Here is a 13,334-nt window from a genome sequence, read left to right as displayed (position 1 = left end):
TGAGGTAAGTATACCACTTTCAGGATTACTGACTACAATGTGTGCTGAATTAAGCCTGCAACACACATCCAATCTTAATTGGCCAATTTTACCACCTCAGTGTAGTAGGCGGACCAACAGATTTTGAACACTGTCAGTAAATTGTGCAGGGAAGCTCTCACACTACATGCAGGTGGTAAAATCGGTCAGTGATTGGCCAGTCACAGACTGAGCAGGAACGGATTAGTGAAACTGTCCCAGCATGCATGGGGATACGGTCTGCAGCAGAAGGGGTTCAACAATTTATTCCTTCCCGGACTTATCCGTGATTGTCCGTCTGGCACCACTCTGCAAAAGATCAACAATTATTTCTCTTCTTCATCCGTTTTCTTCTCGGCGTTTGGTCCAGAGTTATAAGGTGAATCCTCAGAGGCGGCTGCAATATGAAATAATGACACAGTTACATGAAGTGAACCTGTCACACCAGTCAGAGGGGGGCAGCTCTATAGTCCTAGAGTTGGCCAATGAGATAGTTTCAGCTTACACATTTCCTGACTGCATGCAGCCTGGAACCAATCCAATCAAATGTGTTTACTGCTGATTACCGCTAGGGTTTTGCAGGAGTGATTTTTCCGCGATAAACGCAGAAAAATTACTTGCGATTAGCAGTTCTATACATGCTAATCGCGATCACTCCAGAATCGCCAGCAAATCGCTGCAGGTAAGGCGTTTGCGATTAGCGATAATCGCAAAACGCCCGCGATCATGGCAGTGAGAACATTGCCATAAGGTAGAATAGGAGTACCATTTTGTAAAAACGTTAGCGGTTTGCGGGAATCCCGCTTAAATGTGAACGGGGCCTGAGGGTGCATACACACACCCAATTTTAATTGGCCAATCATTGGCCCATTTTATCACTTCAATGTAGACACAGACAGCAGTTACACCTGACAAGTATTCCAAATGATCTCTGCTTTATCCAGAAACATGTAAGGGAAATGTCTTCTCTACAGAAAAATGATCATTTCATGAAACGGCTGTGCTTGTTTCTGCAGGAAAAAGTAATGCAGGAAATCAGAAAAGAAAAAGAAAGTTTGAAAAAAAAGAAAAATATATACTGTGTATATATATTGTATTTTTCGGCATATTAGACACTCCCGTCTATAAGACACACAGGAGAGGACACATGGGGGAGTGGAGGAAACATGGGGACGATACAGAAAGTTACCGACATCATGGCGGGTCGCATCGGTGGGCATTTGTAAGTCAGGGACTCCCTGTATTTGGCACATAAAAAGCGTGTCTCATATGCCCCAAAACACGGTATAACTTACAGTATAACTTCAGACACTGAGGCTCGTATGCAATTAACTTTATCTACTGAGTCATCTCCTAGGAGATCATTTTCATCTTCTCTTTAAAGAGAACCCGAGGTGGGGTTCTGACAATGCTATCCACATACAGAGACTGGGTCTGCCTATACTGCCCAACCTCTGTTGCTATCCAGATCCCCCCTAAGCCCCCCCTGCGCTCTGCTATCCCTCATAAATCACAGCCGCGCTGTCGACACGCAGCGTGTTGCAGCGGGCTGTGGTTACCTCTGTACTGTCAGTCTTGGCGCTCCCTTCGCCTCCTGCATAGCTCCGGTCCCCGCCCGTGTCCCTTCCCTCCCTGCTGATTGGAGGGAAGGGACGCGGGTGGGGACCGGAGCTATGCAGGAGGCGGGGGGGGGGGGGAGCAGCTGAACACGCTGCGTGTCGACAGCGCGGCTGTGATTTATGGGGGATAGCAGAGCGCAGGGGGGGCTTAGGGGGGATCTGCATAGCAACAGAGGCTGGGCAGTATAGGCAGACCCAGCCTCTGTATGCTGATAGCATTGTCAGAACCCCACCTTGGGTTCTCTTTGAAGAGACACTGTAACTATGAAAACTTCCCCTGGGGGGTACTCACCTCGGGAGGGGAAGCCTCAGGATCCTAATGAGGCTTCCCACGCCGTCCTCCGTTCCTCGGGGGTCTCGCTGCAGCCCTCCAAACAGTGGCCCGACAAATCCGTCAGCCTGTTCAATATTTACCTTTCCAGGCTCCAGCGGGGGTGCTGTTTCGGCTTTCGGCTCCGAAGTAGACGGAAATACCCAATCTCACTACTGCGCAGTAGAACAGACCTGACGGCGATCAGGTATTTCCGCCTACTTCGGAGTGCAGCGCTGCTACTGCGCCTGCGCTGGAGCCAGGAAGGTATTTACATCCCCGCTGTTTGGAGGGGCACAGCGAGACCGCCGTGGGACGCAGGAGGACGGGGGAAGACACGAAAGGATCCGGAGTACCTCCAAGGGGCTGTTTTTCTCAGTACAGGTTTTCATTAAAATACATTTTCAGCATTGTACAATTGAAAAAGTACCCAAAAACCGGTGAAAAAGTGCTGTTATTCTGAGTATTGTCTTGTTTGCTGCGGTTAAAAGGAATTTTATAACAAGGTGTGAAATTATCACCTAGGAGAAAACTTAGGAGTTAGGGGCTTTTTCACACCTAGGGCATTTTTGCCCTTTATTCAAGCGCTGGCGATTTTGAAAATCGCCCTAAAACGCTTGTGCAATGATTCCCTATGAGAGAGTTCTCATCGTTTCCAATCCACTCAGCAAAGCACTGCTTGTACCATTTTCTGAGCGTTTTTTGCTCAATAGAAGGTATAGAGAAAAAAGCGCTTTGTATAGCGATTTCCTGAGCGCTTTGATGAATCAATACATTGTATTTATTCATTCGCGGGTCAAAAAATCCAAATCGCTCTGCAAAAGCGCTTACAAAAGTGCTTAAAAAAAAAAACGCAGTGCTCACCCGAGCGCCGGGAGGAAATGGCTGTAAAAGCGCTTGTGCAATGATTTCCTAAGACAGTGTTCACATGTGAGCATTTCAATTTTATTAAAATCGCAAACACGCTACATGTACCATTTTCTGAGCGCTTTGGCTCAATGGAAGGTATAGGGAAATTGCGAAGTGCTTGAAAAAGCGCTTTGCAAAGAAAAGCGATTTCCCGAGCGCTTTTATGAATAAATACATTGTATGTATTTTTTTCTACGTCAGGAAGTGAGAAAAAAAATAATTGCTGAGCAAAAGCGCGTAGAAAAGCACTGTAAAAAAAAATCACAGTGTAAATTGCTCAGCGCTTGCGATATCGCTGGTGATTTATAGGGCCTGATTCACAAAGCGGTGATAACTCAGTTATCACGCCTAAAAGACTTTAGGCGTGATAAGCTTTGCACCACTGAGTTAGCACCGTTTTGTGCTCTTTATCGCGCGCAAAGTCCCTCGCGCAAAGTTTTGCACGCGCAATCGCGCAACTCCGCGCGCAGCGCCCATAGGTTTTAATGGGCTCATCGCGCGCACTGCACCGTGCGATTGCGCGCAGAACTTTGCGCGCGGGATTTCGCACGAGTTTCATTTTATCACGCTTAAACTGAGTTTAGGCGTGATAAAGGGCTTTTCACAGGCGTGCAAACACTTTGCACCACTTGTGAATTAGGCCCATAGTGTGAACAAAGCGAAAAAGTGAATTGCATGTGGGCCTGTGTGTTTCTCATGAACAATCGCTTAGCGTCTATGGCAAAGCACACAACTTGTAACACAACCATGTGTAGTGTTCAAAGATTTGTGTTGTAAATAACGTTGGTGTTTTCAGTGTAAACAAGTGTGATCCCGCCCTGACTGCTAGCGCTCACCTGGCCAGCGGCAGCAGATCAGAACCTCAGCCTCCTCACCAGCAGCTCTGCGGTCTTCTTGCGAAGGGAATCTTTTCTCTTATCCTAGTGAGGGAAGATAATGGCAGGCTGTGATCAGTGGCCCCATGGACTGCGTTCTGTCACAGCACTTCCTGCTTCAGATAATTAGTCACACAGGCAGCCAGACCAGCTGCACTGAGCCAATTACTGCTCAGAAACTCCCAAGCATGGGATGAAGACATTTCACACAAACCCCACAGAGAAATGATTATTTATATAGCGCCAGCAACTTCTGTGGCGCTGTACAGCAGCATACAGGGTATAACAACACAAATTAAAGGACCTCTGTCACGAATATCTTAAAGAGAACCTGAAATGAAAATAAAAAGTCAAAATAACCATACACAGGTCTTACTTACCTCCTGTATGGATACATTTGAAATCGGCACCGGTAGACTTGGGCGTAGGATACAGTCGGTATACGGCTGATCCCGCTTCTGCACAAGTCCGGGCCGATTTAATTACTATTCCCCTCCAGGCCGCCATGGATAGTGGGGTAATAAAATAATTTGGCTTCCAGCGATTGCTGGAGGCCGAATTATTATGTGTTTTTAAGCAACTTCGGCTGCGTCTTCTGACAGCACCGACGTTACTCACTGAGCGCTGCAATAGGAGTGATTCCTATTGTAGTCTATGGAGGCGCCGGCTGCGCCCAAATCTAGCAGCGCTGAAAAGCACTGCTCCGTCCTGTATAGTCTACTCTCCAATCTCTTTCTCCTCTCCTGCTTCCTGTTTGTCCACTGTGATCAATGGAATTATCCATCCTCCATTTTGAAAATGGCCATTACCCAATAACAGCTTCCTGGTCAGCACACTGAAAAACTGTAATATCACCCACTTGAGCCATAGGGAAACATGGACATTATCTTGCACATTCAGTTGTAACTGACAGCTGCTAAGATATAACTGATAGCAACTGGTCTATTTTAGTTCTGACAAAATCTTGTCAGAACTGGAAGGCATCATTGTAAAAAGAAAATGGAGAGCTTCTGAGAGGAACTGACGGTGAGGTTAGTATGTAATATTCATTAGCAGCTACATCATGTGTTTATTTTAAATAATTTTACTCGCTTCAGGTTCCCTTTAAGATTTAAAATATATATATATAGAGAGAGAGAGAGACATATACAAATAAGAAGTACATTTCTCCCAGAGTAAAATGAGCCATAAATGACTTTTCTCCTATGTTGCTGGTCACTTACAGTATAAAGTAGAAATCTGACATTACCGACAGGTTTTGGGCTAGGCCAGTGATGGCTAACCTTGGCACTTCAGCTGCGACAAAACTACAATTCCCATCATGCCTCTGCCTCCCCGAGTTATGCTTAGAGCTGTCAGGGTATTGCAATGCCTCATGGGACTTGTAGTTCTACCACAGCTGGAGTGCCAAGTTTAGCCATCACTGGGCTATTCTCTATTATAGGGGATTCTCAGCATGGCCTTTATTCTTTATAAGAACACTCCCTGGAAAAGAGTTGTACAAAGATGCTGGCCAGCCTCCCTGCTCACCGTACACATTTTGGCACTTGGATGGAGCAACTGCCATTCACTAATTGAAATCTACACCCTGTTTTGGTGGGCTCCTGGCTGCCAGGGTGTAGATTTCAATTAGTCGCTGCTGCGCGCATCCGGCGTTTCCGCCGATTAATCCCCGCTGTCTGTCGCCTTATCTCACTGGCTCTGCCTGTCTCTATGACGCAATTCCATTGGCTCCTGGCTCTGTCTATCACCGTAAGCCGATCCCATTGATAGGTAGGGTCAGGGGCCAATGAGAGCAGCTCCTGGGTGTCTCACATGAACTCTGCCGTCATAGAGAAGGCAGAGTGGGAGGTCCAGGATCCCATGTGGCGGTGGTTGCAACAGGTATGTGTGGCGATTCGTCGGTATTTCCTCGGGATTCCACCGTTCCTGTACCAGCGGTCTCTGGTCCTTAAAGAGGAACTGTAACGGTAAAACGTCCCCTGGGGGGTACTCACCTCGGGTGGGGGAAGCTTCAGGATCCTAATGAGGCTTCCCACGCCGTCCTCTGTCCCTCAGGGGTCTCGCTGCAACCCTCCATGCAAAATGACGTCATTATTTACCTCCCCGGCTCCTGCGCAGGCGCTCTGGTGGCTGTCGGCTCCGAAGTAGGCGGAAATACCCGATCGCCGTCGGGTCTGCTCTACTGCGCAGGCGCAAGTTTCCGGCGCCTGCGCAGTAGAGCAGACCCGACTGAGATCGGGTATTTCCGTCTACTTTGGATCCGAGAGCAGCCACAGCGCCCCCGCTGAAGCCAGCAAAGGTAAATATTGAATTTACAGTCGGGTCTGTCGCCGGCTATTTGGAGGGCTGCAGCGAGACCCCCGTGGGACAGAGGACGGCGTGGGAAGCCTCATTAGGATCCGGAGGCTTCCCCCACCCGAGGTGAGTACCCCCCAGGGGATGTTTCTGATGTTACAGAGTCTCTTTAAGGAGGCAGAGACCGCTGGTACTTAAGTGGTTAAAGGAATCCCTGAGAATCCCTCATGAGGAGATGGGCTAGTCCAAATCCTGGTGGTTCTGTCCGATTTCTACTACTTACTGTAAGTGACAGCAACATAGTAGAATAGTAATGTATGGCTCATTTTACTCTGAGAGAAATGCACTTTTTATCTGTATATGTGTACATATATTTCACATTGTAAGATTTTCGCGAGGATCGGTCCCTTAAACAATACAAGAAATGGGGGATTACAGCTGATGCAATGAAAAAATAAACTTCAGATTTTTACACAGAGGCGGGAGGTACAGTGGGTTGCAAAAGTATTCGGCCCCCTTGAAGTTTTCCACATTTTGTCACATTACTGCCACAAACATGAAACAATTTTATTGGAATTCCACATGAAAGACCAATACAAAGTGGTGTACACGTGAGAAGTGGAACAAAAATCATACATCATTCCAAACATTTTTTACAAATAAATAACTGCAAAGTGGTGTGTGCATAATTATTCACCCCCCTTTGATCTGAGTGCAGTCAGTTGCCCATAGACATTGCCTGATGAGTGCTAATGACTAAATAGAGTGCACCTGTGTGTAATCGAATGTCAGTACAAATACAGCTGCTCTGTGACGGCCTCAGAGGTTGTCTAAGAGAATATTGAAGCAACAACACCGTGAAGTCCAAAGAACACACAAGACAGGTCAGGGATAAAGTTATTGAGAAATTTAAGGCAGGCTTAGGCTACAAAAAGATTTCCAAAGCCTTGAACATCCCACGGAGCACTGTTCAAGCGATCATTCAGAAATGGAAGGAGTATGGCAAGACTTTGAACCTACCAAGACAAGGCCATCCACCTAAACTCACAGGCCGAACAAGGAGAGCGCTGATCAGAAATGCAGTCAAGAGGCCCATGGTGACTCTGGACGAGCTGCAGAGATCTACAGCTCAGGTGGGAGACTCTGTCCATAGGACAACTATTAGTCGTGCACTGTACAAAGTTGGCCTTTATGGAAGAGTGGCAAGAAGAAAGCCATTGTTAACAGAAAGCATAAGAAGTCCAGTTTGCAGTTTGCCACAAGCCATGTGGGGGACACAGCAACCATGTGGAAGAAGGTGCTCTGGTCAGATGAGACCAAAATTGAACTTTTTGGCCAAAATGCAAAACGCTATGTGTGGCGGAAAACTAACACTGCACATCACTCTGAACACACCATCCCCACTGTCACATATGGTGGTGGCAGCATCATGCTCGGGGGTGCATCTCTTCAGCAGGGACAGGGAAGCTGGTCAGAGTTGATGGGAAGATGGATGGAGCCAAATACAGGGCAAACTTGGAAGAAAACCTCTTGGACTCTGCAAAAGACTTGAGACTGGGGCGGAGGTTCACCTTCCAGCAGGACAATGACCCTAAACATAAAGCCAGGGCAACAATGGAATGGTTTAAAACAAAACATATCTATGTGTTAGAATGGCCCAGTCAAAGTCCAGATCTAAATCCAAACGAGAATCTGTGGCAAGATCTGAAAACTGCTGTTCACAAACGCTGTCCATCTAATCTGACTGAGCTGGAGCTGTTTTGCAAAAAAAAATGGGATTCAGTCTCTAGATGTGCAAACCTGGTAGAGACATACCCTAAAACAGTGTTTCTCAACATTTTATTGGTATGTACCCCTTTTAAAACCATATACTCACTAAGTACCCCCTAGCATAGTAAACATTATCACAAGTACCACTTGACAAATATATATTTAATCGTAGTACATTATAATTGGTTTTAAACCATTTCCAAGCTTTTACTATTGCTTTTAATTAGCTAAAATACTAATTTGGTGGTGTTTAAATAAGATTTATCATTTTCTAAAACTCTAAATTTGTTATTTTTGGTTAAGTATATCAAGTCTGAGTACCCCCTGGAACCCTCAGAAGTACCCCCTGGGGTACGCGTACCACAGGTTGAGAAACTATGCCCTAAAAGACTGGCAGCTGTAATTGCAGCAAAAGGTGGTTCTACAAAGTACTGACTCAGGGGGCCGAATAATTACGCACACCCCACTTTGCAGTTATTGATTTGTAAAAAATGTTTGGAATGATGTATGATTTTCGATCCACTTCTCACATGTACACCACTTTGTATTGGTCTTTCATGTGGAATTCCAATAAAACTGATGCATGTTTGTGGCAGTAATGTGACAAAATGTGGAAAACTTCAAGGGGGCCGAATACTTTTGCAACCCACTGTATGTGCGGATAGTACACAAAATTGACAGACAGAAGAAAGAGAACCCTGGCTAAAAGGCCTTAGGCTGGGCACACACTAGGCAGTGCGGGAAACATAGCGTTTTGCTGCATACGCGTTTGTGTGCTTTTAGTGTGCGTTTTTTTTAACACACATAAAAACGCATGCAAAACGCAATACCCCTGCGTCACCATTGACTTTCATTATGTGCGTTTTTTTATGCGTTTTTGAAAAACATGGAGCAAGACCAGCGTTTTTAAAAAAGCCCATTGCAGAACGTAAGCATATGTGTTTTTTCATGCGGCCCATTGACTTGCATTATGTGCGTTTTCCGCAACGCTAGCGTTTCTGCCTAGTGTGTTCCCTGCCTCATAGTGTAAAGGTTTAAAGGAAACCTGCAATGGGATAAAATAAAGTTTTATACATACCTGGCGCTTCCTCCAGGGCCCTTCAGGCTGATTGGTCCCTCTTTGTCCTCCTAGGCCGTCTGGATCCTCCGCTAGGCATCCCGGTAATTTCGCAAGTCGGGGCATACTGCGTATCCGCGGCCCGACCACGTGTGCCCCACCGTGCTGCTGTTGCCGGGAAAGTTCTGTGCCTGCACAGTACTACTGCCTAGGCGCAGAACACCCCCGGCTACGGAGCGCGCATAGCCTAATGGCACAATCTTGCGTAATTACCGAGCTGCCTAGCGGAAGATCCAGGTGGTCTGGGAGGACACCGAGGGATCGATCAGCCTGAAAGGGAATGGAGGAAGCCCCATGTATGTAGAATTTTTCTTTGATCGCACTCAGAATGTTCTTTAGAACAAACGGGGTGGAGGAGACGGTTGAACTTTTTCCCTCCCTATTGCGTGTGCGGTGGCAATTCAAAGTGGGCAAAGGAAGGCTAATTAGGACGTAAAATTCACATCCTGAAATCCAAACAGGTTAAGACACTTGTTTCTTCACTGACCTGAGGAATCGGGCAAACACCAGAGAAACGCATTGTCAATTTTATAAGCTCAAATAAAAGACTTTCTTTCAATTAACTGGTCCAAATTCTTCAGAGAGGTAAGATTACATCTCTGTTTATAAGTTCAACAGCTCATTAGCCTATCTTTTATGCATTGGGCACATCCACCCGGTTTAAGTGTTCTGATTTAAAAACAGATTCGATTCATTTTTTCCCTCAGAATTCTACACACAACACCCCATAATGACAATGTGAAAAAAGTTTACTTGAGGTTTTGACAAATTTATTACAATAAAAAAAAGATGAAAAAGCATGTGTACATAAGTATTCACAGCCTTTGGCATGAAGCTCAAAGCTCAGGTACATCCTGCTACCCCCGATCATCCTTGAGATGTTTCTGCAGCTTAATTGGAGTCCACCTGTGGTAAGTTTAGTTGAGTGGACATGATTTGGAAAGTCACACACCTGTCTAGGTCCTGCAGTTGACAGTTTATGTCAGAGCACAAACCAAACATGAAGTCAAAAGAATTGTCTGTAGACCTCGAGACAGGATTGTCTCCAGGCACAAATCTGGGGAAGGTTACAGAAACATTTCTGCTGCTTTGAAGATCTCATTGAGCACAGTGGCCTTCACCATCTGTAGGTTGAAGAAGTTCAAAACCACCAGGACTCTTCCTAAAGCTGGCCAGCCATGTAAACTGAGCGATCGGGGGAGACGGGCCTTAGTCAGGGAGGTGAACTAGATAGTCACTCTGTCAGGGATCCAGAGGCCATCTGTGGAGAAAGGAGAACCTTTCAAAAGGACAATCTCTGCAGCAATCCACCAATCAGGCCTTTATAGTAGAGTTGCCAGACGGAAGCCACGCCTTAGTAAAAGGCATAGGGCAGACCATATGAAGTTTTCCAAAAGGTACCAGAAGGACACTCAGACCATTATAAACAACATTCTCTGGTCTGATGAGACAAAGATTGAACTCTTTGGTGTGAATGTCAGGCGTTACATTTGGAGGAAACCAGGCACCGCTCATCACCAGGCCAATACCATCCCTACAGTGAAGCATGGTGGTGACAACATCATGCTGTGGGGATGTTTTTCAGCGACAGGAACTGGGAGACTAGTCAGGGAAAAGACAAAGATGACTGCAGCAATGCTGAATGAAAATCTGATCTAGAGCACTCCTGGGGCAACAGTTTATTATTCAGCAGGACAACGACCCTTAGCATACAGCCAAGATATCAAAGCAGTGGCTTCAGGACAACACTGTGAATGTCCTTGTGTGGCCCAGATAGAGCCCAGACTTAAATCTGATTGAACACCTCTGGAGAGGTCTTAAAACGACTGTGCACCGAAGCTTCCCATCCAACCTGATGGAGCTGGAGAGGTGCTGCAAAGAGGCGTGGGCGACACTGGCCAAGGGTAGGTGTGCCAAGCTTGTGGCATCATATTCAAAAAGTGTGGAGGCTGGAATTGCTGCCAAAGGGGCATTGACAAAGTACTGTTGCAAAGGCTGTTTATGTACATGCGATCTCTGCGTTTTTTTATTTTTAATAAATTTGCCAAAACCTCTATTTTCATGTTGTCATTTTGGGGTGTTGTGTATGGAACTCGGAAGAAAAATGAATTTAATCCATTCTGAAATAAAAGAAAATGGGATGCGCTGTGGATACTTAAAGAGAATCTGTATTGTTAAAATCGCACAAAAGTAAACATACCAGTGCGTTAGGGGACATCTCCTATTACCCTCTGTCACAATTTCGCCGCTCCCCGCCGCATTAAAAGTGGTTAAAAACAGTTTTAAAAAGTTTGTTTATAAACAAACAAAATGGCCACCAAAACAGGAAGTAGGTTGATGTACAGCATGTCCACACATAGAAAATACATCCATACACAAGCAGGCTGTATACAGCCTTCCTTTTTAATCTCAAGAGATCATTTGTGTGTGTCTTTCCCCCTGTTCTCATGCACTGAAGTTTCAGGCTGCTCGTTTCTTCCTGCAAACAGCTTTGCCCTTGTCTGTAATTCCTCAGTATGTGAAAGCCCAGCCAGCTCAGAGGACGATTTATCCAGCTTGTAAAAGATAAGAGAGAAGCTGCCCTAATCTAAATAATACACAGGCAGTGTGCAGAGAGGGGCCTGAAGGGGGGAGATGCATCACAGAACCACAACACTGAAGAACTTGGCAGCCTTCCAGACACAGGCTGACAAGTCTGACAAGGGAAAGATACATTGATTTATTACGGAGACTGTTATAGTAGAAAGTGCTGCAGTAAGCCAGAACACATTAGAATAGCTTTTGGAACTTGTAGGATGATATAAAACAGGATGCAATTTTTGTTACGGAGTCTCTTTAATGGATGCTCCTTATTTCCCAAAAATATATTATCCCCATACATTGCACCAGGTACATAATTTAAATGTTGCAAATGGGCAAATAAAATATGTGGGTTGTATCTACAGTAGCATTGTTTATTTTAAAACTATAGAGGAAGAAAATGGAGAAATGGCATTTTTTAATGTATAGAGAATAAAAAATTGCAAAAAGAAAAAAAAAAATTCCCAAAAGCCTAATTTGTGCCCAAAAAAACAAGATACGGGTAGTCTCCGACCTACAAACAACCAACCGATACGAACACCCGCTGATCCCGTAACTCTGCCACGATGACGTCATCTTTGGGTTCTGTCACCTCTTCTAGCAAGTCAGGGACTCCCTGTAAGAATGAGCAGCTTAAAAGAAAACTGTGCAGAGAGGAGGAGGAGAAGAAGGGGATGTGACGTCAGTCTGTGTTCCTGTACGCTGGGCTGGTTACTATCCACACTACCTTGTTGAGAAGCTGCTGCCGAGTGTCTGTCTGCAGACATTGGAAGCTTCCATCCCTGCAGCTTGACAGGCTGAACTCTGTTGGAAGTTGGTTCAGTCTTACACGCCCGCAGCCCCCTCCTGCTCAGTCTGCACAATACTGGGGTTAGCAGCGATCAGCTGTTCAGGGAAACGCAGAGACACAGGCTGGGGGACTGGAGAGTGATTGTCCAGTGCAAAGCAACCTGGATGATAAATCAGAAAAGCAGCCAGGCAGGACCAGGAGCAGCAGAAATCCAGAGATCAACCTGTGTACCATTTGCAGATCTTTGTATTCAAATATATATCCTTGCGACCCTTCACTCCACTTCTTCAGTTGGCTCCGCTCAGGCCATTTCTACCAGAGCTTCTAGGCATTGGAACTCCTTTTTTCCCTCTGCTGTAAAGCTCCTGAACTCTCTTCAGCCCATCCCACCCCAGCTCCCTCCCTCTTCACTTTACACCCCACCTAAAGCCGCAGCTGTCGGACTGACTGATCTATCCAACGCAACACTGTATTCGGGACCGAGCTTGTTCTATTCAAGTCCAAATTGCACTCCTCTTTCAATTATCAATCTGCACTCCTGTCGGCTCCATTAATCTACCCAGCGCAACTCTGGGTACAGAACTGTAACCTGTTTATTTAATTTTTAAATTGCACTCCTGTTCTAACTATTTGAATCTGTTGTCACTCCTGTGTTTGTTTATGCTGTTATCTATACTTCCTATCATCTCTCTGAGCTATTGCGCGTGCCAAACCCAATTCCGAGCATAACCCAGTCATACTTGGCAATTAAAGTATTTCTGATTCAATATTATTGTCTGCTCTCTGGTATTGGACTGTGTTAGGCTACTCTCAGTGCCACTGCAGAGGGACTACATAACCCAGCTTATCCTGGCCCAATATTTAATAGAAAAGTATATATGTTCTGACTTAAGAATGGATTCAAGATCAAACCACCAGTCCCTGTCTCTTTTGTTAAAGAGACACTGAAGCGGAAAAAAGAATATGATATAATGAATTGGTTGTGTACTATGAATAATTACTAGAAGTTTAGCAGCAAAGGAAAGATTCTCATATTTTTATTTTCAGG

General features: G+C 45.5%; 1 protein-coding gene across 1 annotated transcript in view; it reads right to left on the bottom strand.

The window, feature by feature from the left end:
• Window positions 1-259: 259 nt before the first annotated feature.
• Window positions 260-13,334, bottom strand: part of PPP1R26 (protein phosphatase 1 regulatory subunit 26) — a 79,551-nt gene continuing 66,476 nt past the window's right edge. Inside the window, exons 4-5 of the mRNA XM_068249148.1 lie at window positions 3,693-3,776; window positions 260-415 (exon numbers count right to left, since the gene is read on the bottom strand). Coding sequence (XP_068105249.1) covers window positions 3,711-3,776 — 66 coding nt within the window. The 3' untranslated portion in view covers window positions 260-415; window positions 3,693-3,710. The remainder of the gene's footprint in view (window positions 416-3,692; window positions 3,777-13,334) is intronic.

This window comes from Hyperolius riggenbachi, chromosome 8 (assembly GCF_040937935.1).
Source record: "Hyperolius riggenbachi isolate aHypRig1 chromosome 8, aHypRig1.pri, whole genome shotgun sequence".
Classification (NCBI taxonomy): domain Eukaryota; kingdom Metazoa; phylum Chordata; class Amphibia; order Anura; family Hyperoliidae; genus Hyperolius; species Hyperolius riggenbachi.
The sequence above is the reverse complement of the archived record's forward strand: the minus strand, read 5'-3'. Positions and strand labels throughout refer to the sequence as shown.